The sequence below is a fragment of the Nomascus leucogenys genome, chromosome 13 (genome assembly GCF_006542625.1).
Source record: "Nomascus leucogenys isolate Asia chromosome 13, Asia_NLE_v1, whole genome shotgun sequence".
Classification (NCBI taxonomy): domain Eukaryota; kingdom Metazoa; phylum Chordata; class Mammalia; order Primates; family Hylobatidae; genus Nomascus; species Nomascus leucogenys.
Window position 1 is genome coordinate 32,877,848 of NC_044393.1, and position 16,772 is coordinate 32,894,619.

The following is a 16,772-nucleotide window of genomic DNA, read 5'->3' on the forward strand; positions in this document are numbered from 1 at the left end:
CAGTAAACTATCGCAAGGACAAAAAACCAAACACCGCATGTTCTCACTCATAGGTGGGAATTGAACAATGAGAACTCATGGACACAGGAAGGGGAACATCACACTCCAGGGACTGTTGTGGGGTTGGGGGAGGGTGGAGGGACAGCATTAGGAGATATACCTAATGCTAAATGACGAGTTAATGAGTGCAGGAAATCAACATGGCACATGGATACATATGTAACAAACCTGCACATTGTGCACATGTACCCTAAAACCTAAAGTGTAATAATAAAAAATAAATAAATAAATAAAAAGGTTTTTTTAATTGCTACTTTAAAAGGATGTGGGAATCACTGTAAACTCAAAAGTTAAAGATATACCAAGAGCTGTCTCCCACAAACTTGTTTAACAAACGTACTGACTTTGTATGTTGATCCAATACCCATGCTGGCCACTGGACATACCAGTACAAACAAGGCAGAATCTTCACTCTCCTCTAGCTCTTCTAATTCTCATGCACTAAGTGCCAACCTTAGCATAACTGGGCTGACAATCAGTGAATCAAATATCTAACTCTTATCCTACTCCAACATTAAGAAAGAGACATGCGACTGGGTGCAGTGGCTCACGCCTGTAACCCCAGCACTTTGGGAGGCCAAGGTGGGCGGATCACTTGAGGTCAGGAGTTTGAGACCAGCCTGGCCAACATGGTGAAACCCCGTCTCTACTAAAAATACAAAAGTTAATGGTGCATGCCTGTAGTCCCAGATACTCTACTCGGGAGGCTGAGGCAGGAGAATTGCCTGAACCTGGGAGGCGGAGGTTGCAGTGAGCCGAGATCATGCCACTGCACTCCAGCCTGGGTGACAGAGTGAGACTCCATTGCAAAAAAGCAAAAGAGAGAGACATGCAAAGGGTTTGCTCTTTCTTTCTTATCTTACCTATCTTATGTTTTCCTCCAGGATCAAGAGCAAGGAATTTGTGGCATAGAGGTGTTCAAGAAAGGGTGTTTTCAAACAGAGTCAGAAAAAACACAACTACTGCGAGCAGCACACAAACCTGCTTTGGCTGCACTTCACTGCTCATGGCATAAGGCCATGAAGAGGCCAATAAAGGCTGGAGCTCAGGAGCATCAACCCAGATCCAAGGCTTCCTCTCTGGCACCAAACCATGAAGCTCCTTTTTCCTATCTTTGCCAGCCTCATGCTACAGTACAAGGTGAACACAGGTAATATGGATTCCCAAGTTTAAGATGGGTAGATGAGAGGAACCAAGGATTTGGCTGCCCATGACAATGGATACCCAAAGACAGGAGGCTGAAAGATTAGCTGTTCAAAAAGATGGCTAAAGAGCTTACCTATGGTATCAGTCATGCACTGATACATTCTCATAGGCCCCAACTCCCAGACTGTGTCCAGTGGGAATACCCAGGAAGCTACATTTTTTGTCTATTCAGAAGCTATCCAAAATATAATGCTGCCTTCCTGCCCTGTATATGTCTATCATGCTAAGACTAAGCCCAGGTCTACCTCCTTTTAACTCTATTTCCATCTTAAACGCATCCTTTTTTTTTTTTTTTTTTTTTTTAAGTCCTGGGGTATTTGTGCAGGATGTGTGGTTTGTTACATAGGTAAATGTGTGTCATGGTTATTTGCTGCACCTACCAACCCATCGCCCAGGTATTAAGCCCAGGATGCATTAGCTATTTTTCCTGATGCTCTCCCTCCACCCAACAGGCCCCAGTGTGTGTTGTTCCCCTTCCTGTAAAACCACCTCTTGAAGCAAAGGTTCCTATCAGTTTGTGCTTGGTGTAGAAAGGAGGAAGTTCTTCCCTCATGCTCAAAAAAAAAACCCTTTCAAGATCCAGTAAACAGGCCTGTGTTCTCCATCTTGAATTATTTCAGGTTTTCCAGAGCCTTTATCCCTTCTCTCAGACTGAAAACCCCCAAACTACCATAAGGGCATCTAGGAATGCATTATAGCAAAAGGCTAAGCCAGGGGATTAACCATTGTTTTTGGAAAAGAAAGGAGAAGCACTGAGATTTGTTTCAGAATACAAGAATCATCCAGCTATTTGAAAAAAATTAGCAATGGGTTTCGGGGCAGGGAAAGTGGAAGTGTCAAAGATGCTTCTAATGTTTTTATCTTCTAATGCTTTTATCTTGGGACCCTAGGAAAAGGGTAGTACCATAAGCAAGTATGGCTGTGTCATCTTGGGTAAAGTCACTTAACCACTTTGAACTTCAATTTCACATGAGTATAATGGGGTTAATCAATGCAGCTGCTTCCAATATGAGAATTTTTCTGTTTTCTGTTTGATGTGAAAACAATGTGGAAATGTATGCAAAAATATGCTTTGAAAATTAGCAGATGCTATATAAATCTCTTGTAATTTATGGAAAATCATTGAGTTATTAAGATGAACAAGGGAGAAAAGCTTTCTTGATTCAGAAAAAAAAAAGATGAGACGTTAGGATGGAAAAGTCATTCAGCAGATAAAGATAAGGTACTAAGCCGAGCAGGAAATTTAGAATTATAGATAACAATACAGAAGTTACCTTGGTGGATATGAGGTTAGGGCTACGATAATGACTGGGACTTCTGAGAGATAGAGTGTCCAAAGAGGCTAGAAGAGATAGAACACCATGCTTCAGGAATCACAGATCTAGTGATTGTTGAGAAGAGAGAAGTCATGGGCTACTGAGTTTGGCGAAAAGATAAGACTCCTGAAAATTCTATTGATTCTCTTTTGAACTTCTTTCTTAAATTAGTTTTATGATGGACTTGGCTCTCATTGGTATTTCCCAAGATTATGGAGATGGGATAGTGATGTCTGACAAGTACCTAAGATGCTAAGTTGAAGGTCTAAAATTCTATCCTAAAAGCAAATAATTATTCTATTCTCTATGTGCCCTTTGCTTCTTAAAGTTACTCAAGGAAGGCAGACTAAATAGGAAATTTATTTTGGATTCAAGAGGGGCATAGAGACTCTCTTGGCCTGCCCATTTGCCTTCATCAACATTCCTAAACACTGGGCTTAAAATGTAGTATGAGTAAACTCTCTCTTAGTCTATCCATCTCCCACTAGCAGTTTTAACATCATCTCTAGTTATTAACCTTCGCTCAATGGCTTTCTCTTTTTTTATACAGAATTTATTGGCTTGAGACGCTGTTTAATGGGTTTTGGGAGATGCAGGGATCACTGCAATGTGGATGAAAAAGAGATACAGAAATGCAAGATGAAAAAATGTTGTGTTGGACCAAAAGTGGTTAAATTGATTAAAAACTACCTGCAATATGGAACACCCAATGTACTTAATGAAGATGTCCAAGAAATGCTAAAACCTGCCAAGAATTCTAGTGCTGTGATACAAAGAAAACATATTTTATCTGTTCTCTCCCAAATCAAAAGCACTAGCTTTTTTGCTAATACCAACTTTGTCATCATTCCAAATGCCACGCCTATGAACTCTGCCACCATCAGCACCGTGACCCCAGGACAGATCACATACACTGCTGCTTCTACCAAGAGTAACATCAAAGAAAGCAGAGATTCTGCCACTGCCTCCCCACCACCAGCACCACCTCCACCAAACACACTGCCAACACCATGACTGGAGCTAGAGGAAGCAGAAGAGCAGTAATGTGGATCTTTCCCTTAAAACTCCAAGTTTCTCTCTATTTTTGCTATCTATAAAATGACATAGAACTGTTTCCTCTGTCATCAGTCATTCGATAAACACTGTTTGCACACCTACAGTTTACGTAATGTTATCATTCTCACAAGAGCCTCACAGAGGGGGTAGAGCTAGGGAGGGATGGAATTGTTGAAGTTTAGATGCCCAGGAGGAAGTAAGCCTCAGGAAGGTGACTACAGCATCGAGTTTGTCCCAGGCATGGCCTAGATTAGGCCTCTGTAGCATTTATGTCTCTCATATAGTGTGTTTTTCCTGGAGCAACAGTAAGGAAAGCATCAGGAGATGTATTTTCTTTTCTCATATATTTGGGAGGAAAGGCCCAAATGCAAAATAGAATATGTAGAAATCAGAAAAAGGTTAAATTAATTGTAATAATATGTTTTTGTTTCGTTTTGTTTTGAGACAGAGTCTCACTCAGTTGCCCAGGCTGGAGTGCAGTGGTGCGATCTCAGCTCACTGCAACTCCACCTCCGGGGTTCAAGCAATTCTCCCGCCTCAGCCTCCTGAGTAACCGAGATTACAGGCGCACACCATCACACCCAGCTAATTTTTGTATTTTTAGTAGAAACGGCGTTTCACCATGTTGGTCAGGCTGGTCTCAAACTCCTGACCTCGTGATCCACCCGCCTCGGTCTCCCAAAATGCTGGGATTACAGGCATGAGCCACCATACCCGATCAATAATATGTTTTATTGAATGCAATATATCCAAAACATGATTATGTTGACATGTAATCAATGTAAAACTTATTTATGAGAGAGTTTACCTTTTTTGGACTACATCTTTGAAATCTCATATGTCTAATTACACATAGAGCACATTTCTATTCATAGTAGCCACATCTCAAGTGCTCATAGTCATATATGAATAGAGGATTTCATAGTATATTGAACAGCACAAGGCTAGAGAGTTTTAGGGCACAAGTAATTATAGTGACTCTTAGGCAAAGGGGATGCCGCTAATCCAGAGAAGGCAGGCATATTTCTGAGGGCTGTGGCATATAATTCAAGAGTATAGAAATTCAGGTCTGATATGCCTGGACTAGCATCCTAGAATCTGGCACTTTTTAGCTGTGTGGTCTTGAACAAATCATTTATCCACACATAAGCATCAGTTTATTTATTCATAAAATGGAGATGTGAACATTATATCCCAGAAATCAGCAATCTCAGATCACACTTCCTCTTATTGCCCAAAATTACAATGGCACAGACACCTATTCTAGTTTTTTAACAGCTTTATTGAAGCATAATTGATATACAGAGAATTGAATATATTTAATGTGAATAATGGCATGAGTTTGGGCATATGCAAAAGCCTGTGATACTATTACCACAATCAAGGTGATAGACGTATACATCACCTCCCAAAGTAACATGACCATATATGTAGAAAACCCTAAAAACTTCACAAACACACACACAAAAATGGAGAACTAAGAAATAAATTTAAAAAAGTCAACATACAAATATCAGTGGCATTTCTATACACTTAACAGTGAACCATTCCTAAAGAAAATCAAGGAAGCAACCTATTTACAAAAGCAACAAGAAGAATAACATAGGAATAAACTTAACCAAAGAAGTGAAAGAGGTACATTAAAAACTTAAAAATATTGATGAAAAAATCAAAGGAAACACAAATAAATGGAAAGATATTCCATGTTCAGGTATTGAAAGACTTAACATTGTTAAACTGTTCATTCTATCTAAAGCAATCTACAGATATAATACATCTCCCGCCTTCCAAATCCCAATGGCATTTTTTACAGAAATGGAAAAAACAATCCCAAAATTCACAGGGTACCATAAAAGACCCAGAATAGCAAAATCAATCTTGAGTAAAAAGAAACAAAGCTGAAGGCATCACACTTTCTGATTTTCAAAATATATTACAAAGGTATAGTAATTAGGCCAGGCACGGGGGCTCACGCCTGTAATCCAGCACTTTGGGAGGCCGAGGCGGGTGGACCATGAGGTCAGGATATCGAGACCATCCTGGCTAACACGGTGAAACCCCGTCTCTACCAAAAATACAAAAACAAAAAATAGCCAGGCGTGGTGGTGGGCGCCTGTAGTCCCAGCTACTCGGGAGGCTGAAGCAGGAGAATGGCGTGAACCCAGGAAGCGGAGCTTGCAGTGAGCCAAGATCGTGCCACTGCATTCCAGCCTGGGCGACAGAGCAAGACTCCATTTCAGAAAAATAAATAAATAAATAAATAAATAAATAAATAAATAAATAAATGGTGTTGGGAAAACTGGCTACCCACATGCAGAAGAATGAAACTGGATACTTATCTCACCCCATATAAAAGAAATCAACTCAAAACGGATTAACGACTTAAACATAAGACCTAAAACTGTAAAACTACTAGAAGAAAACACAGTACTTTTCTGTATTTAAGCTCCATGACATTGTTCTGGGCAATGATTTCTTGCATATGACCCCAAAGCACAGGCAACAAAAGTGAAAATAGATAACTGCATCCAGATTTTTTAGCATATTCTTCTCTGCTACATATAACCTACCTCCATTCAAAGATCACCTTTCCCCATCCTACTCATTTTTTAATAGTGTCACTCTAAGAAAGACAAAGATTTTTCATGATGCCCCACAGTGATTCTAGAATATAACTTTAAAAAATATTTTCCTGGAAGTTTTTGCACAACAGAAAGGAGTTGCAATACAAAGCACAAGTTTAACACCTGCTAGATATGTGTTCTCTGAGGAACCCCAAGCCTACCTGATGGATGTCAGATTCTCTCCCTGCTACAGCTATTTGTCAAACTCTTGAAAGTCCAGCTTTCCCTCCCATGGAAGGAAAATTCCCATGGAATGCTCTCTTCCGTGTTTACCCACAGAAAGGAGAGAAAGGTTCTTTCTCACACAAGTCTAAGGCCTTCCTCCAAGTCACCTTTTCCTATCATAGAACTCACCCAGCACTTCTCAGGATAAATGACACTAGAGAATATGAGTTTGCTTCAGGGAAATCCCGTACCCACTGTGAAAAATATGGTAACTCTCCAAAATCAGTTCTCCCCTTTTGCTATGTAATAGAACCCTCCAAATATTAGGTTGACACAAAGCCGACCAGAGAAAAGGCTGAATTTGCCATTTAGAACTGGTCATTCTTCAATTCAGACCAGCCATAACTGGACACTTTTGCAATTATTCATTAATATTCTTGGTGAAAACCTCAGAGTTTCCATTTTGCCAAAGTTTCCAAAGGAAAAGAGGGCCTTTTTCTAAGCCCTGAGAGCCCCACAGTGATAGTAAGTTCTCCCTTGGAATTCACCCTGGCATACCTCGGTGCTACCCCAGATCCTGTCCCTCAGGGGCTGTGAGATTAGGTTTCACGGCCGAATGTGGTGGTTCATGCCTTTAATCCCAACACTGTGGGAGGCCGAGGCAGGAGGATCGCTTGAGCCCAGGAGTTTGAGACCAGTCTGGGCAACATCATGAGACCCTGTCCATGTAAAAAATAAAAATTAACCAGGTATCATGGTACATAACTCTAGTCCCTGCTACTCTGGGGCAGGGGGTGTGGGGGCTGAGGAGGGAGGATTGCTTGAGCCCAGAAGGTTGAGGCTGCAGTGAGCTGTGGTCATTCCACTGCACTCCAGCCTGGGCAACAGAGCAAGACTCTGCCTTTTAAAGGAAAAGAGAAAGGAGGTTGGGCATGATGGCTCATGCCCGTAATCCCACCACTTTGGGAGACCGAGGCAGGTGGATCACCTGAGGTCAGGAGTTCGAGCCCAGACTGGATAACATGGTGAAACCCCATTTCTACTAAAAGTACATAAATTAGCTGGGTGTGGTGGCAGGCACCTATAATCCCAGCTACTCAGGAGGCTGAGGAAGGAGAATTGCTTGAACCTGGGAGGCGAAGGTTGCAGTGAGCCGAGACTGTGCCACTGCACTCCAGCCTGGATGACAAAAGCAAAACTCCATCTCTAAATAAATAAATAAAAATAAAAAAGAGAGAGAGTGAGATTAGGATTCACCCTGGCCATCCCAGGTCCTGCCACTCCAGGTCCTGCCACTCAGGAACTGTGTGACTCTAAATTTTTTTTAACTTCTCAGAGCCAATATTAGAACCCAATCTGATCAAATTAGAAACCTATGAACATTCCACTTACTAGCAGTGCATTCATGGAGCACTTCACAGGGAGTCACCAAAGTATCAATCAATAAATAAACTACTACCCTACCCTGAACTATTAGGTTGGTGCAAAGTAATTGCAGTTTTTGCATTGTTGGAATTTGCTGTTTGATATTAGAATGCGTTCTTAAATAAATGTGGTTATGTTATACTTTTTTTTTTTTTTTTTTTGAGATGGAGTTTCGCTCTTGTTGCCCAGGCTGGAGTGCAATGGTGTGATCTCGGCTAACCGTAACCTCCGCCTCCCAGGTTCAAGCTATTCTCCTGCCTCAGCCTCCCTAGTAGCTGGGATTACAGGCCTGTGCCACCATGCCCAACTAATTTTGTATTTTTAGTAGAGACGGGGTTTCTCCATGTCGATCAGGCTGGTCTCTAACTCCTGACCTCAGGTGATGCACCCGCCTCAGCCTCCCAAAGTGCTGGGATTACAGGCGTGAGTCACCACCCCTGGCCTATACATCATTTTAATAGGCATTTCTCACTTTATGTTTTTTTGCTAATGACTTATTACTTGCTGTTGATTTTATGTTTATTTTAGACAATGGAAATGATGTCAGACAAAAAGAAAATTCAAGCGATTTTCTTATTCAAGTTCAAAATGGGTCATAAAGCAGCAGAGACAACTTGCAACATTGACTACACATCTGGTCCAGGAACTGCTAACGAACGTACAGTGCAGTCGTGGTTCAAAAAGTTTTGCAAAGGAGAGGAGAACCTCGAAGATGAGGAATGTAGTGGCCGGCCATTGGAAGTTGACAACAACCAATTTAGAGCAATCATTGAAGCTGATCCTCTTACAACTACACAAGAAGTTGCCGAAGAACTCAACCTTGACCATTCTATGGTTGTTTGGCATTTGAAGCAAATTGGAAAGATGAAAAAGCTCGATAAGTGGGTGCCTCATGAGCTGAGCAAAAATCATATCATTTTGAAGTGTCGTCATCTCTTATTCTACTCAACAATGAACCATTTCTCAATTGGATTGGGACATGGCAATGAAAAGTGGATTTTATATGACAACCGGCGACGAGCAGCTCAGTGGTTGGACCAAGAAGAACCTGCAAAGCACTTCTCAAAGCCAAATTTGCACCAAAAAAAAAAAAAAGGTCATGGTCACTGTTTGGCGCTGTGATCCACTACAGCTTTCTGAATCCCGGCGAAACCATTACCTCTGATAAGCATGCTCAGAAAATGAGATGGAAATGAGATGCACCGAAAACTGCAAAGCCTGCAGCCAGCATTGGTCAACAGAAAGGGCCCAATTCTTCACGACAAGGCCTGACCTCATGTTGCACAACCGACACTTCAAAAGTTGAATGAATTGGGCTACGAAGTTTTGCCTCATCCGCCATATTCACCTGACCTCTTGCCAACCGACTACCACTTCTTCCAACTTTTTGCAGGGAAAATGTTTCCACAATCAGCAGGATGCCGAAAATGCTTCCAAGGGTTTGTTGAATCCCAAAGCACAGATTTTTACACTACAGGAATAAACAAATTTATTCCTCGTTGGCAAAAATGTGTTGATTGTAATGGTTCCTATTTTGATTAATCAAGATGTGTTTGAGCCTAGTTACAGTGATTTAAAATTCACGGTCTGAAATCGCAATTACTTTTGCACCAACCTAATGTGTATGCAGGTGAATTCTGTCTGTTTTTGCTAAGCAGTGAGGTGATCCCGTGCTTAATGATGTTGCTGCGAGCATGACAGCGGATAGAAGGGGGAAGGGCCAGTGATGAAGATAACTATTAGAGAGGGAATCCCATCTAACAGGTGTTAGAAGACCATCCCTAACTAACTACATCACTTCTAAAGGCCTGATTTCCAGTCCAGAACTACTTTGAAAATGTTGTTTATGAACTCAAATTGTTAGTTGTAAAAATTATAAAATGAAAGACTATTATGAGCATATATAAAATAAGTTACCCTGTAAATAACCTAAGATGATGAAGAGAAGAGCACTAAATAAAACCATAAATTAAAAGTTGGGAGCTTGGTAATGTCCAGAAAAATATATATATTTATTTTAACAAAGCAAAGGCCTTTTGTTAGTACATGAGACTCAGAATGCCGTAAGGAATGTGCTGGGCTCTGGAGGGCAGGGCAGGCACACAGCAGCTGGCACTGCTTGTCCAGACTCCTGCCTGGACAAGTTGAATTAGAAAAATCCAAGCAAGAAACAGTGTCATTACTGGCCTCCTTGCTCTCTACTCATCTGCTCAGAGAGCTGCATACTAGTTTGGCCTGTCCTGCACCCATAGAGGACAATAGGTTATCTACTTCCTTTACCACTAAGTGAGCCAAGGGGCTGAACTGTGTTCCCCTCAAAATTCATATGCTAAAGCCATAACCCACAATGTCACTGTATTTGGAGGTAAAGCCTTTAAAGAGGTAATTAAGGTTAAATGAAGTCATATGAGTAGGATCCTATCCAACATAATTGGTATCTTTATGAGAAGAGGAAAAGATACCAAGGATATGCATACACAAAGAAAAGGTCATATTAGGGCACAGCAAGAGGTCAGCCATCTGCAAGCCAAGGAAGGAGGTCTCAGGAGAAACCAAACCTGCCAGCACCTTGATCTTGGACTTCTAGTCTTCAGGACTGAGAGAAAATGAGTATCTGCTGTTTAAGCCACACAGGCTGTGGTATTCTGTGATAGCAGCCCTAGACTAATACAGGCCATAAAAAAGATAGTATCCTTTCTTCCTTCTTTCTGAGCTCTGGGTAAATGGAGGTCAGATAAAGCCAGGTGTGATGGCACATGCCTGTATTACCTGCTACTCAGGAGGCTGAGACAGGAGGATTGCTTGAGCCCAGTAGTTCTAGGCTGTAGGACACTGTGATTATACCTGTAAATAGCCATTGCACTCCAGCCTGGGCAACGTAGTGAGACCCTGTCCCCTCCCCAACCAAAAAAAAAAAAAAAGAAAGGAGGAGGGGGAGGAATGAGCTAGGAACAATAGGAACAACAGATGCTTTTTTTTTTTTTTTTTTTTTTTGAGACAGAGTTTTGCTCTTTTCACCCAGGCTGGAGTGCAATGGCATAATCTCGGCTCACTGCGACCTCCGCCTCCCAGGTTCAAACGATTCTCCTGCTTCAGCCTCCCGAGTAGCTGGGATTACAGGCACCCACCACCATGCCTGACTGATTTTTGTATTTTTAGTAGAGATGGGGTTTCACCATGTTGGCCAGGCTGGTCTCAAACACCTGACATCAGGTGATCCACCCGCCTCAGCCTTCCAAAGTGCTGGGATTACAGGCATGAGCCACCGCTCCCGGCCAACAGATGCCTCTTAAAACACCCTGAGCCTCTGCCTTTATTCTAAATTTGTCAGTTACAGACCCGGGGGAAAGCTGAGCAACTTCAGTAGGATTTTTAACTCAAATCTAGGACAGAAGTTTATACAAAGTTGTAGTCAGACTCGGCTGTGTTCAGAAAGTATGTTTCTTCCATTGCTCAGCAAGTATTTATTAGCATCTATTCTGGTCTCTGGGCAAACATTAAGGACTAAGAAATGAATGAACTCTAATCATTTTCATTCTTTAAAAATTGTGCAGCCAAGATAGAGAAATAAATAGGCAAATGACCACATAACAGCAAGACATGTATAGTGAAAGTCATGCTCACTGCAGATAAAAAGAACCTCTAGCTCTGAGTGAGGAAGGGGCAGTGGGTGCTGAGGATGTGGAAAAGAGGAAGCGTGGGTAGAGTGAGGCAGACTGGTGTGGAGTGGAGCTGTAGGAGTGGCTTAGAGCTTGCAGGAGTAAGGGAGTGAGGTGAGAGTGGAGGAACGGCAGAGTGCGTATTCTCAGTTGCCAGAGATTCTGGGCAGCTTCTTTTGATCTTTGAGGATTTGGGCAGGAAAGGGTGAGAAAGGCCCATCTAACAATCCTGTGCTTCATAATCCCCTGAATCCTTGAAATTATTACCAAAGCTTAATGCTGGGAAAGATCTCTGATTCCCCTGAATCTGATTTGGCAAGCCAATCAATCATTTGTGTTAATTAGGAAAGAAAGCAAATATTTCTGTGTGAATATACTCATCTCAAAACATTTTCAAGATAAAATGTTTTACAAACTATGCTTCTGAGTCAATAGGGTTCAGCTGTTTCGTTTTAATTTCAGCAACTTAGAGGAAGTTTATCTTCAGAAAAAATTGCTATAAGACACTTCCTATAAGCCAGCCCTGTGCCAAATTATTTGCATGAATCACCTTCTCTAGTCTTTAAACAGCCCTATTATGAATGGACAATTATCTCAACTTGACAGATGATGAAACTGAGGCTTGAAGAGATTAAGTTACCTAAGATCACACAATATGCCTCCAAAATTCGAAGAGGGCCGAAGCTTGTAATTGTGCAAGAAGAAGCAAATTTTCTATCTCTTTGGACCATAGACTGCGGATCCACCGCAACCTTGCTGAAATGGAAGTCTTTGTTGTTTCATGGGGGTTTTGCTGAATCTTCTGGCTTGTAGCAAGAAACTACTTTATCTTCACCAGATCTTATCAGCACATTGTAGACCTGTGTGATACTCTGTGTGCTAATAAAATTATCAAGCTTCCTGTGGGTCCAAATTATGGCAAAAATGTAAGACAAAATGATAATCCCAGCACTTTGGGAGGCCGAGGTGGGTGGATCACAAGGTCAAGAGTTCAAGACCAGCCTGGCCAACATGATGAGACCCCGTCTCTACTAAAAATACAAAAATTAGCTAGGTGTGGTGGTGCGTGCCTGTAGTCCCAGCTACTCAGGAGATTGAGGCAGGAGAATCGCTTGAACCTGGGAGGCGGAGGTTGCAGTGAGCCAAGATCACACCACTGCACTCCAGCCTGGGTGACAGAGTGAGACTTCATCTCAAAAAAAAAAAAAAAAAAAACGGTTTGGAAGAAGCTATAGAAGTCTTGATATTACTGGTGACCCAGTATAAGGGAGTGGTGAATATCCCTATTCCAAAGGATTTCCTAATCCTAAAGGATTTGGATAGCTCCTGCAATTGCCAAATGTAAGCAGCCTGAAAAGTTCACACTTAGATTATTGCCTTTATTTTTGGCTCCCACACTGTAAAAGAAATTAGAATTAGAGCACAGATACAAAAGCTATGATAACGAAAGTCCTAAAAAAAATTCCATTAAGAAACACACACATATAAGTCAGAAATTCAGTGGGAATACCTTTGCATTTTAAGAGATGAGAAGGAAAGAGTTAACAGTAGTCCTGAAATCAATTCTCTCTCTTTAACAGGGGATACTTCTGGAAGGAAAGAAAAAAAAAAACCTTGACTCTGACTGTGTCAGATCTCCTTATAACATGCTAATAAGAGACCTCCTGGCAAACATGCTAATGATATTCACTAGCAGAGGGGTCTTTATCTAGCAGAATGCATCTGCTCAGTCCTCAATTGCTTCTGGTAAACAAACTTAGAGTCTATGAATTTACAGGGCATGGCTCCTTGAAAAATGTCATGTGTTTGTAATGCTGAGTAATTGCCAGAGAATAAAATGGAGATGTTTCTACCTAAAATAGCCCCTTTGGGTAGCTGATGGGCACCCATGCATCACAGACATCACTTAGAGATCTTTCATGTTAAGCCTATCCCATGACTTATTCTCATGAGGCAAGAAAGGACCTGGGAAGTGGTGTGGACATCCCAGACTTTTGCATTTTTACCTGCTTCATAATTACCTGTATCCTTGAAATTATTACTAAAGCTTAATGCTGGGAAAGATCTCTGATTCCCCTGATTCTGATTTGGCAAGCCAATCAATCTTTTGTATTAATCAGGAAAGAAAGCAAATATTTCTATATGAATATACTCATCTCAAAACTTTTCAAAAAAGATGTTTTCCATACATGGAAATAGCTTAATTAACTTTTTCTGATTATGAGGTTACATATAGTCATTTTGAACACTCAGACAAAACAGAAAACTTTATGGAAGATAAAATAAGAATCACAAAATCTTTCCCAAAGAGAAAGACCACTAAATTGTTGTATATATCCTTCCAGAGAATACACAAATTATATGTATATATATTTTACATGTATACATATATAACAAAGACTAGCTTATACTACCCACACTTTCCTGTCATTTTTCTTTTCTACCTATCACTGACAGTCTTTTATATAATGATAGTCCTCAATTATCATCATTGTTTAAATGGAATTCTAATGTGTTAAGTGCCATAAATTAGCAGATTCTTTATTGATAGACATTTAGCTTTTCACATTCTCACTATGAGTAATGCTAAGAAGGCAATATAGTTCTTGCACCTTCATGAACATATTCTTTTATGCTATGTGCGTTATTTTGGGTCAAAGGGCAAGCAGAGTTTCATTTAATTTTGTTTTAGACATGGGCTATATATTGACAAATTGCCCTCCCAGGAACAGTACACAGTTTTTCTTATGTTGTCTCACCCATGCCAGCAGTAGCTAGAAAATGCATTTCCAAAGACCGGTGCTAATTTTCTGTGCATTCTGTGAGTGCTCAGTCAATTTAAGCAATAACCACTTAGAGTAACAAAATCTACTCACCCTAATAGCAGAGATTTCTACTTCATCCCTGGCTCACTGCCCAACTTTTGATCTCATCTAAGGCCAATAAATGTTGTAGCTCCAGATAAGTGACACAGGTAGCTCCGTCCCCATCCAATCTACCCAGCTACATTCTCTTAAGGCACGTTCTGATCCTTCAAGCATGAAGTTCTTGCCTCTGGCTTTTGTTTCTCTCTTGTTTCTGGCTTCAGTGACCTTGAGTACCCTGGAATCTTCCATATTGAGAAAGAAATGATAGAGGGGAGGGGACATGGAAAAAAGAATTAAATATATATTTTTAAAAAGAAAGACAATTTTAGAATGGACATGTCTAGAAGGAGGAGGAAACAGAGGAGTGGGACAGGTATAAAAACTGGACTTCTCTGAATATACTCTGCTTTGAAGGTTTGACTTTGGAATCATCTAAATATTTTATCTAATACAAGAATATCGAAACTTAAATGGCAATCCCAAAAATCTAAAAGGAAGAGAAATCAAATTAGCCTCTGTAATAAATGGGTTGTATAACCACACAAAGGACTATTTGAAATGACTTTCAAAGAGTAACTTGAGAATACTTCCTGATTGGAATATAACCTAAAAACAGAAGAATTGCAAAATGTTTTCAATGTCTTCAGTAATCATATTGAGACTTTAATATATATATTGTGAGATAAAGGAAATGAATGTTTGTGTCACTGATAGAGATAAGAAATAAAACTTCAGGTAAAAATTCTGTAAATCCTAAATTTGAATTGGAATCTTATATTTTATTTTTAAAACACCTTTTTCTACCCCCGTCCACTGAAAAGCCCTAGAAATATTGGCCAACCTAGTAGAAATGATTTCCCTCTCACCCTGGATATTATCTCTAAATATAATTTCCCAAAGTCTTACTGAAGAAATGGCTGTTTCTGAGTTTGAAGCAACTATACAAATGTACCTGGAAGATTTTACCATACTAGAAAAAAGCAACTTGACAAAGACTACTGAAGTCATGTCAAAAAAACAAAGAAGTCAACTTGAAGAGACTTTCTCTTGGCAAAGATGGGAAAATGTGAACCTTGATAAAAAATAATTGCATGCATTATTCACAGTAACCAAGAAATGTAATCAACCTAGGTGTCTATGGATGGATAAATACATAAAGAAAATGTGATATATACAATGAAATATTATTCAGCCTTTAAAAAGAAAGAAATTCTGCCATTTGTGACAACACGGATGAACCTGGAGGACATTATGCTAAGTGAAATAAGCCAGACACAGGCAGGCAAATACTGAATGATCTCACCTATGTGTGGAATCTTAAAATGTCAAACTCATGGACACAGAGTAGGACGGTGGTTACCAAGGGAGTGGAGGGAAATGAAGAAGTACTAGTCAAAGGGTACAAAGTTTCCGTTATGCAGGGTGAATAAGTTCAGGAATTTAATACATAGCATGGTGACTACAGTTAATAATACTGTGTTGTATACTTGAAATTTGCTAAGAGTAGATCGTAAATATTCTTACCACAAAAAAAAAATGGTGACTATGAGAGGTGATGAATATGTTAATTAGCTTGATAGTGGTAATCATGTCACAAGGTATATGTCTATCAAAACATCACATTGTACATCTTAAATATGTACAATTATTATTTGTCAATTATATCTCAATAAAGCTGGAAACATAAAAATAAAATAACTACAATTAATGGAAACATATCAAACATATCCAAAACTGATAAAGAAAGGTAAAGAATTTTGCCTGGCACAGTGGCTCACACCTGCAATCTCAGCAGTTTGGGATGCCAAGGCAGGCGGATCACTTGAGGTCAGGAGTTTGAGACCAGCCTGGCCAATATAGCAAAACCCCATCTCTACTAAAAATACAAAAATTAGCTAGGCATGGTAGCGGGCGTCTGTAGTTCCAGCTACTACTCAGGAGGCTGAGATAGAGAATCACCTGAACCCAGAGGTGGAGGTTGCAGTGAGCCGAGATCACGCCACTGTACTCCAGCCTGGGTGACAAAGTGAGACTCTGTCTCAAAAAAAAAAAAAAAAAAAAAAGAGAGAAAGAAAAGTGAAGAATTCATCCTGGCTTTTCTGTAAAAACTGCACCTCAGAAGAACCAAATTATTGATAAGGAATTTTACTCTTTAGAAATATTTCCAGCTAATAAATGAAGGAATAATAGCATTGAGACAAATCGCCATTTTGTAATCTCAGGTGAATTTAAGGATCTAGGCAATGATCATTAATGGCTGAGAAAATCACAACAAAAGGAACAATTAGACATTTGTGCCTCCTGATAGAAGTATACAATATCACCTTCAAAGCTGTTTTGCCAAAAAAGAAAAAAAAAATCAAACCCAAATCTAATCAAGGCTCTCACTCTAAC

The 16,772-nt window shown here is 40.2% G+C and overlaps 1 protein-coding gene across 1 annotated transcript; it reads left to right on the forward strand.

The window, feature by feature from the left end:
* The first annotated feature begins 1,152 nt into the window (after nt 1-1,152).
* On the forward strand, nt 1,153-3,735 carry DEFB129 (defensin beta 129). The gene is made up of 2 exons (XM_003273475.3): nt 1,153-1,210; nt 3,133-3,735. Exons 1-2 carry the CDS (start codon nt 1,153-1,155, stop codon nt 3,594-3,596), a joined length of 522 nt encoding a protein of 173 aa, XP_003273523.3. The 3' UTR covers nt 3,597-3,735.
* The last annotated feature ends 13,037 nt before the right edge of the window (nt 3,736-16,772 follow it).

Excerpts from the sequence above, each read along its gene's own strand:
- DEFB129 (XM_003273475.3), top strand. The coding sequence starts at position 1,153 with ATGAAGCTCCTTTTTCCTATCTTTGCCAGCCTCATGCTACAGTACAAG. Across the intron at positions 1,211-3,132 it reads ACAGTACAAGGTGAACACAG|AATTTATTGGCTTGAGACGC; the intron begins GTAATATGGATT and ends TTTTTTATACAG.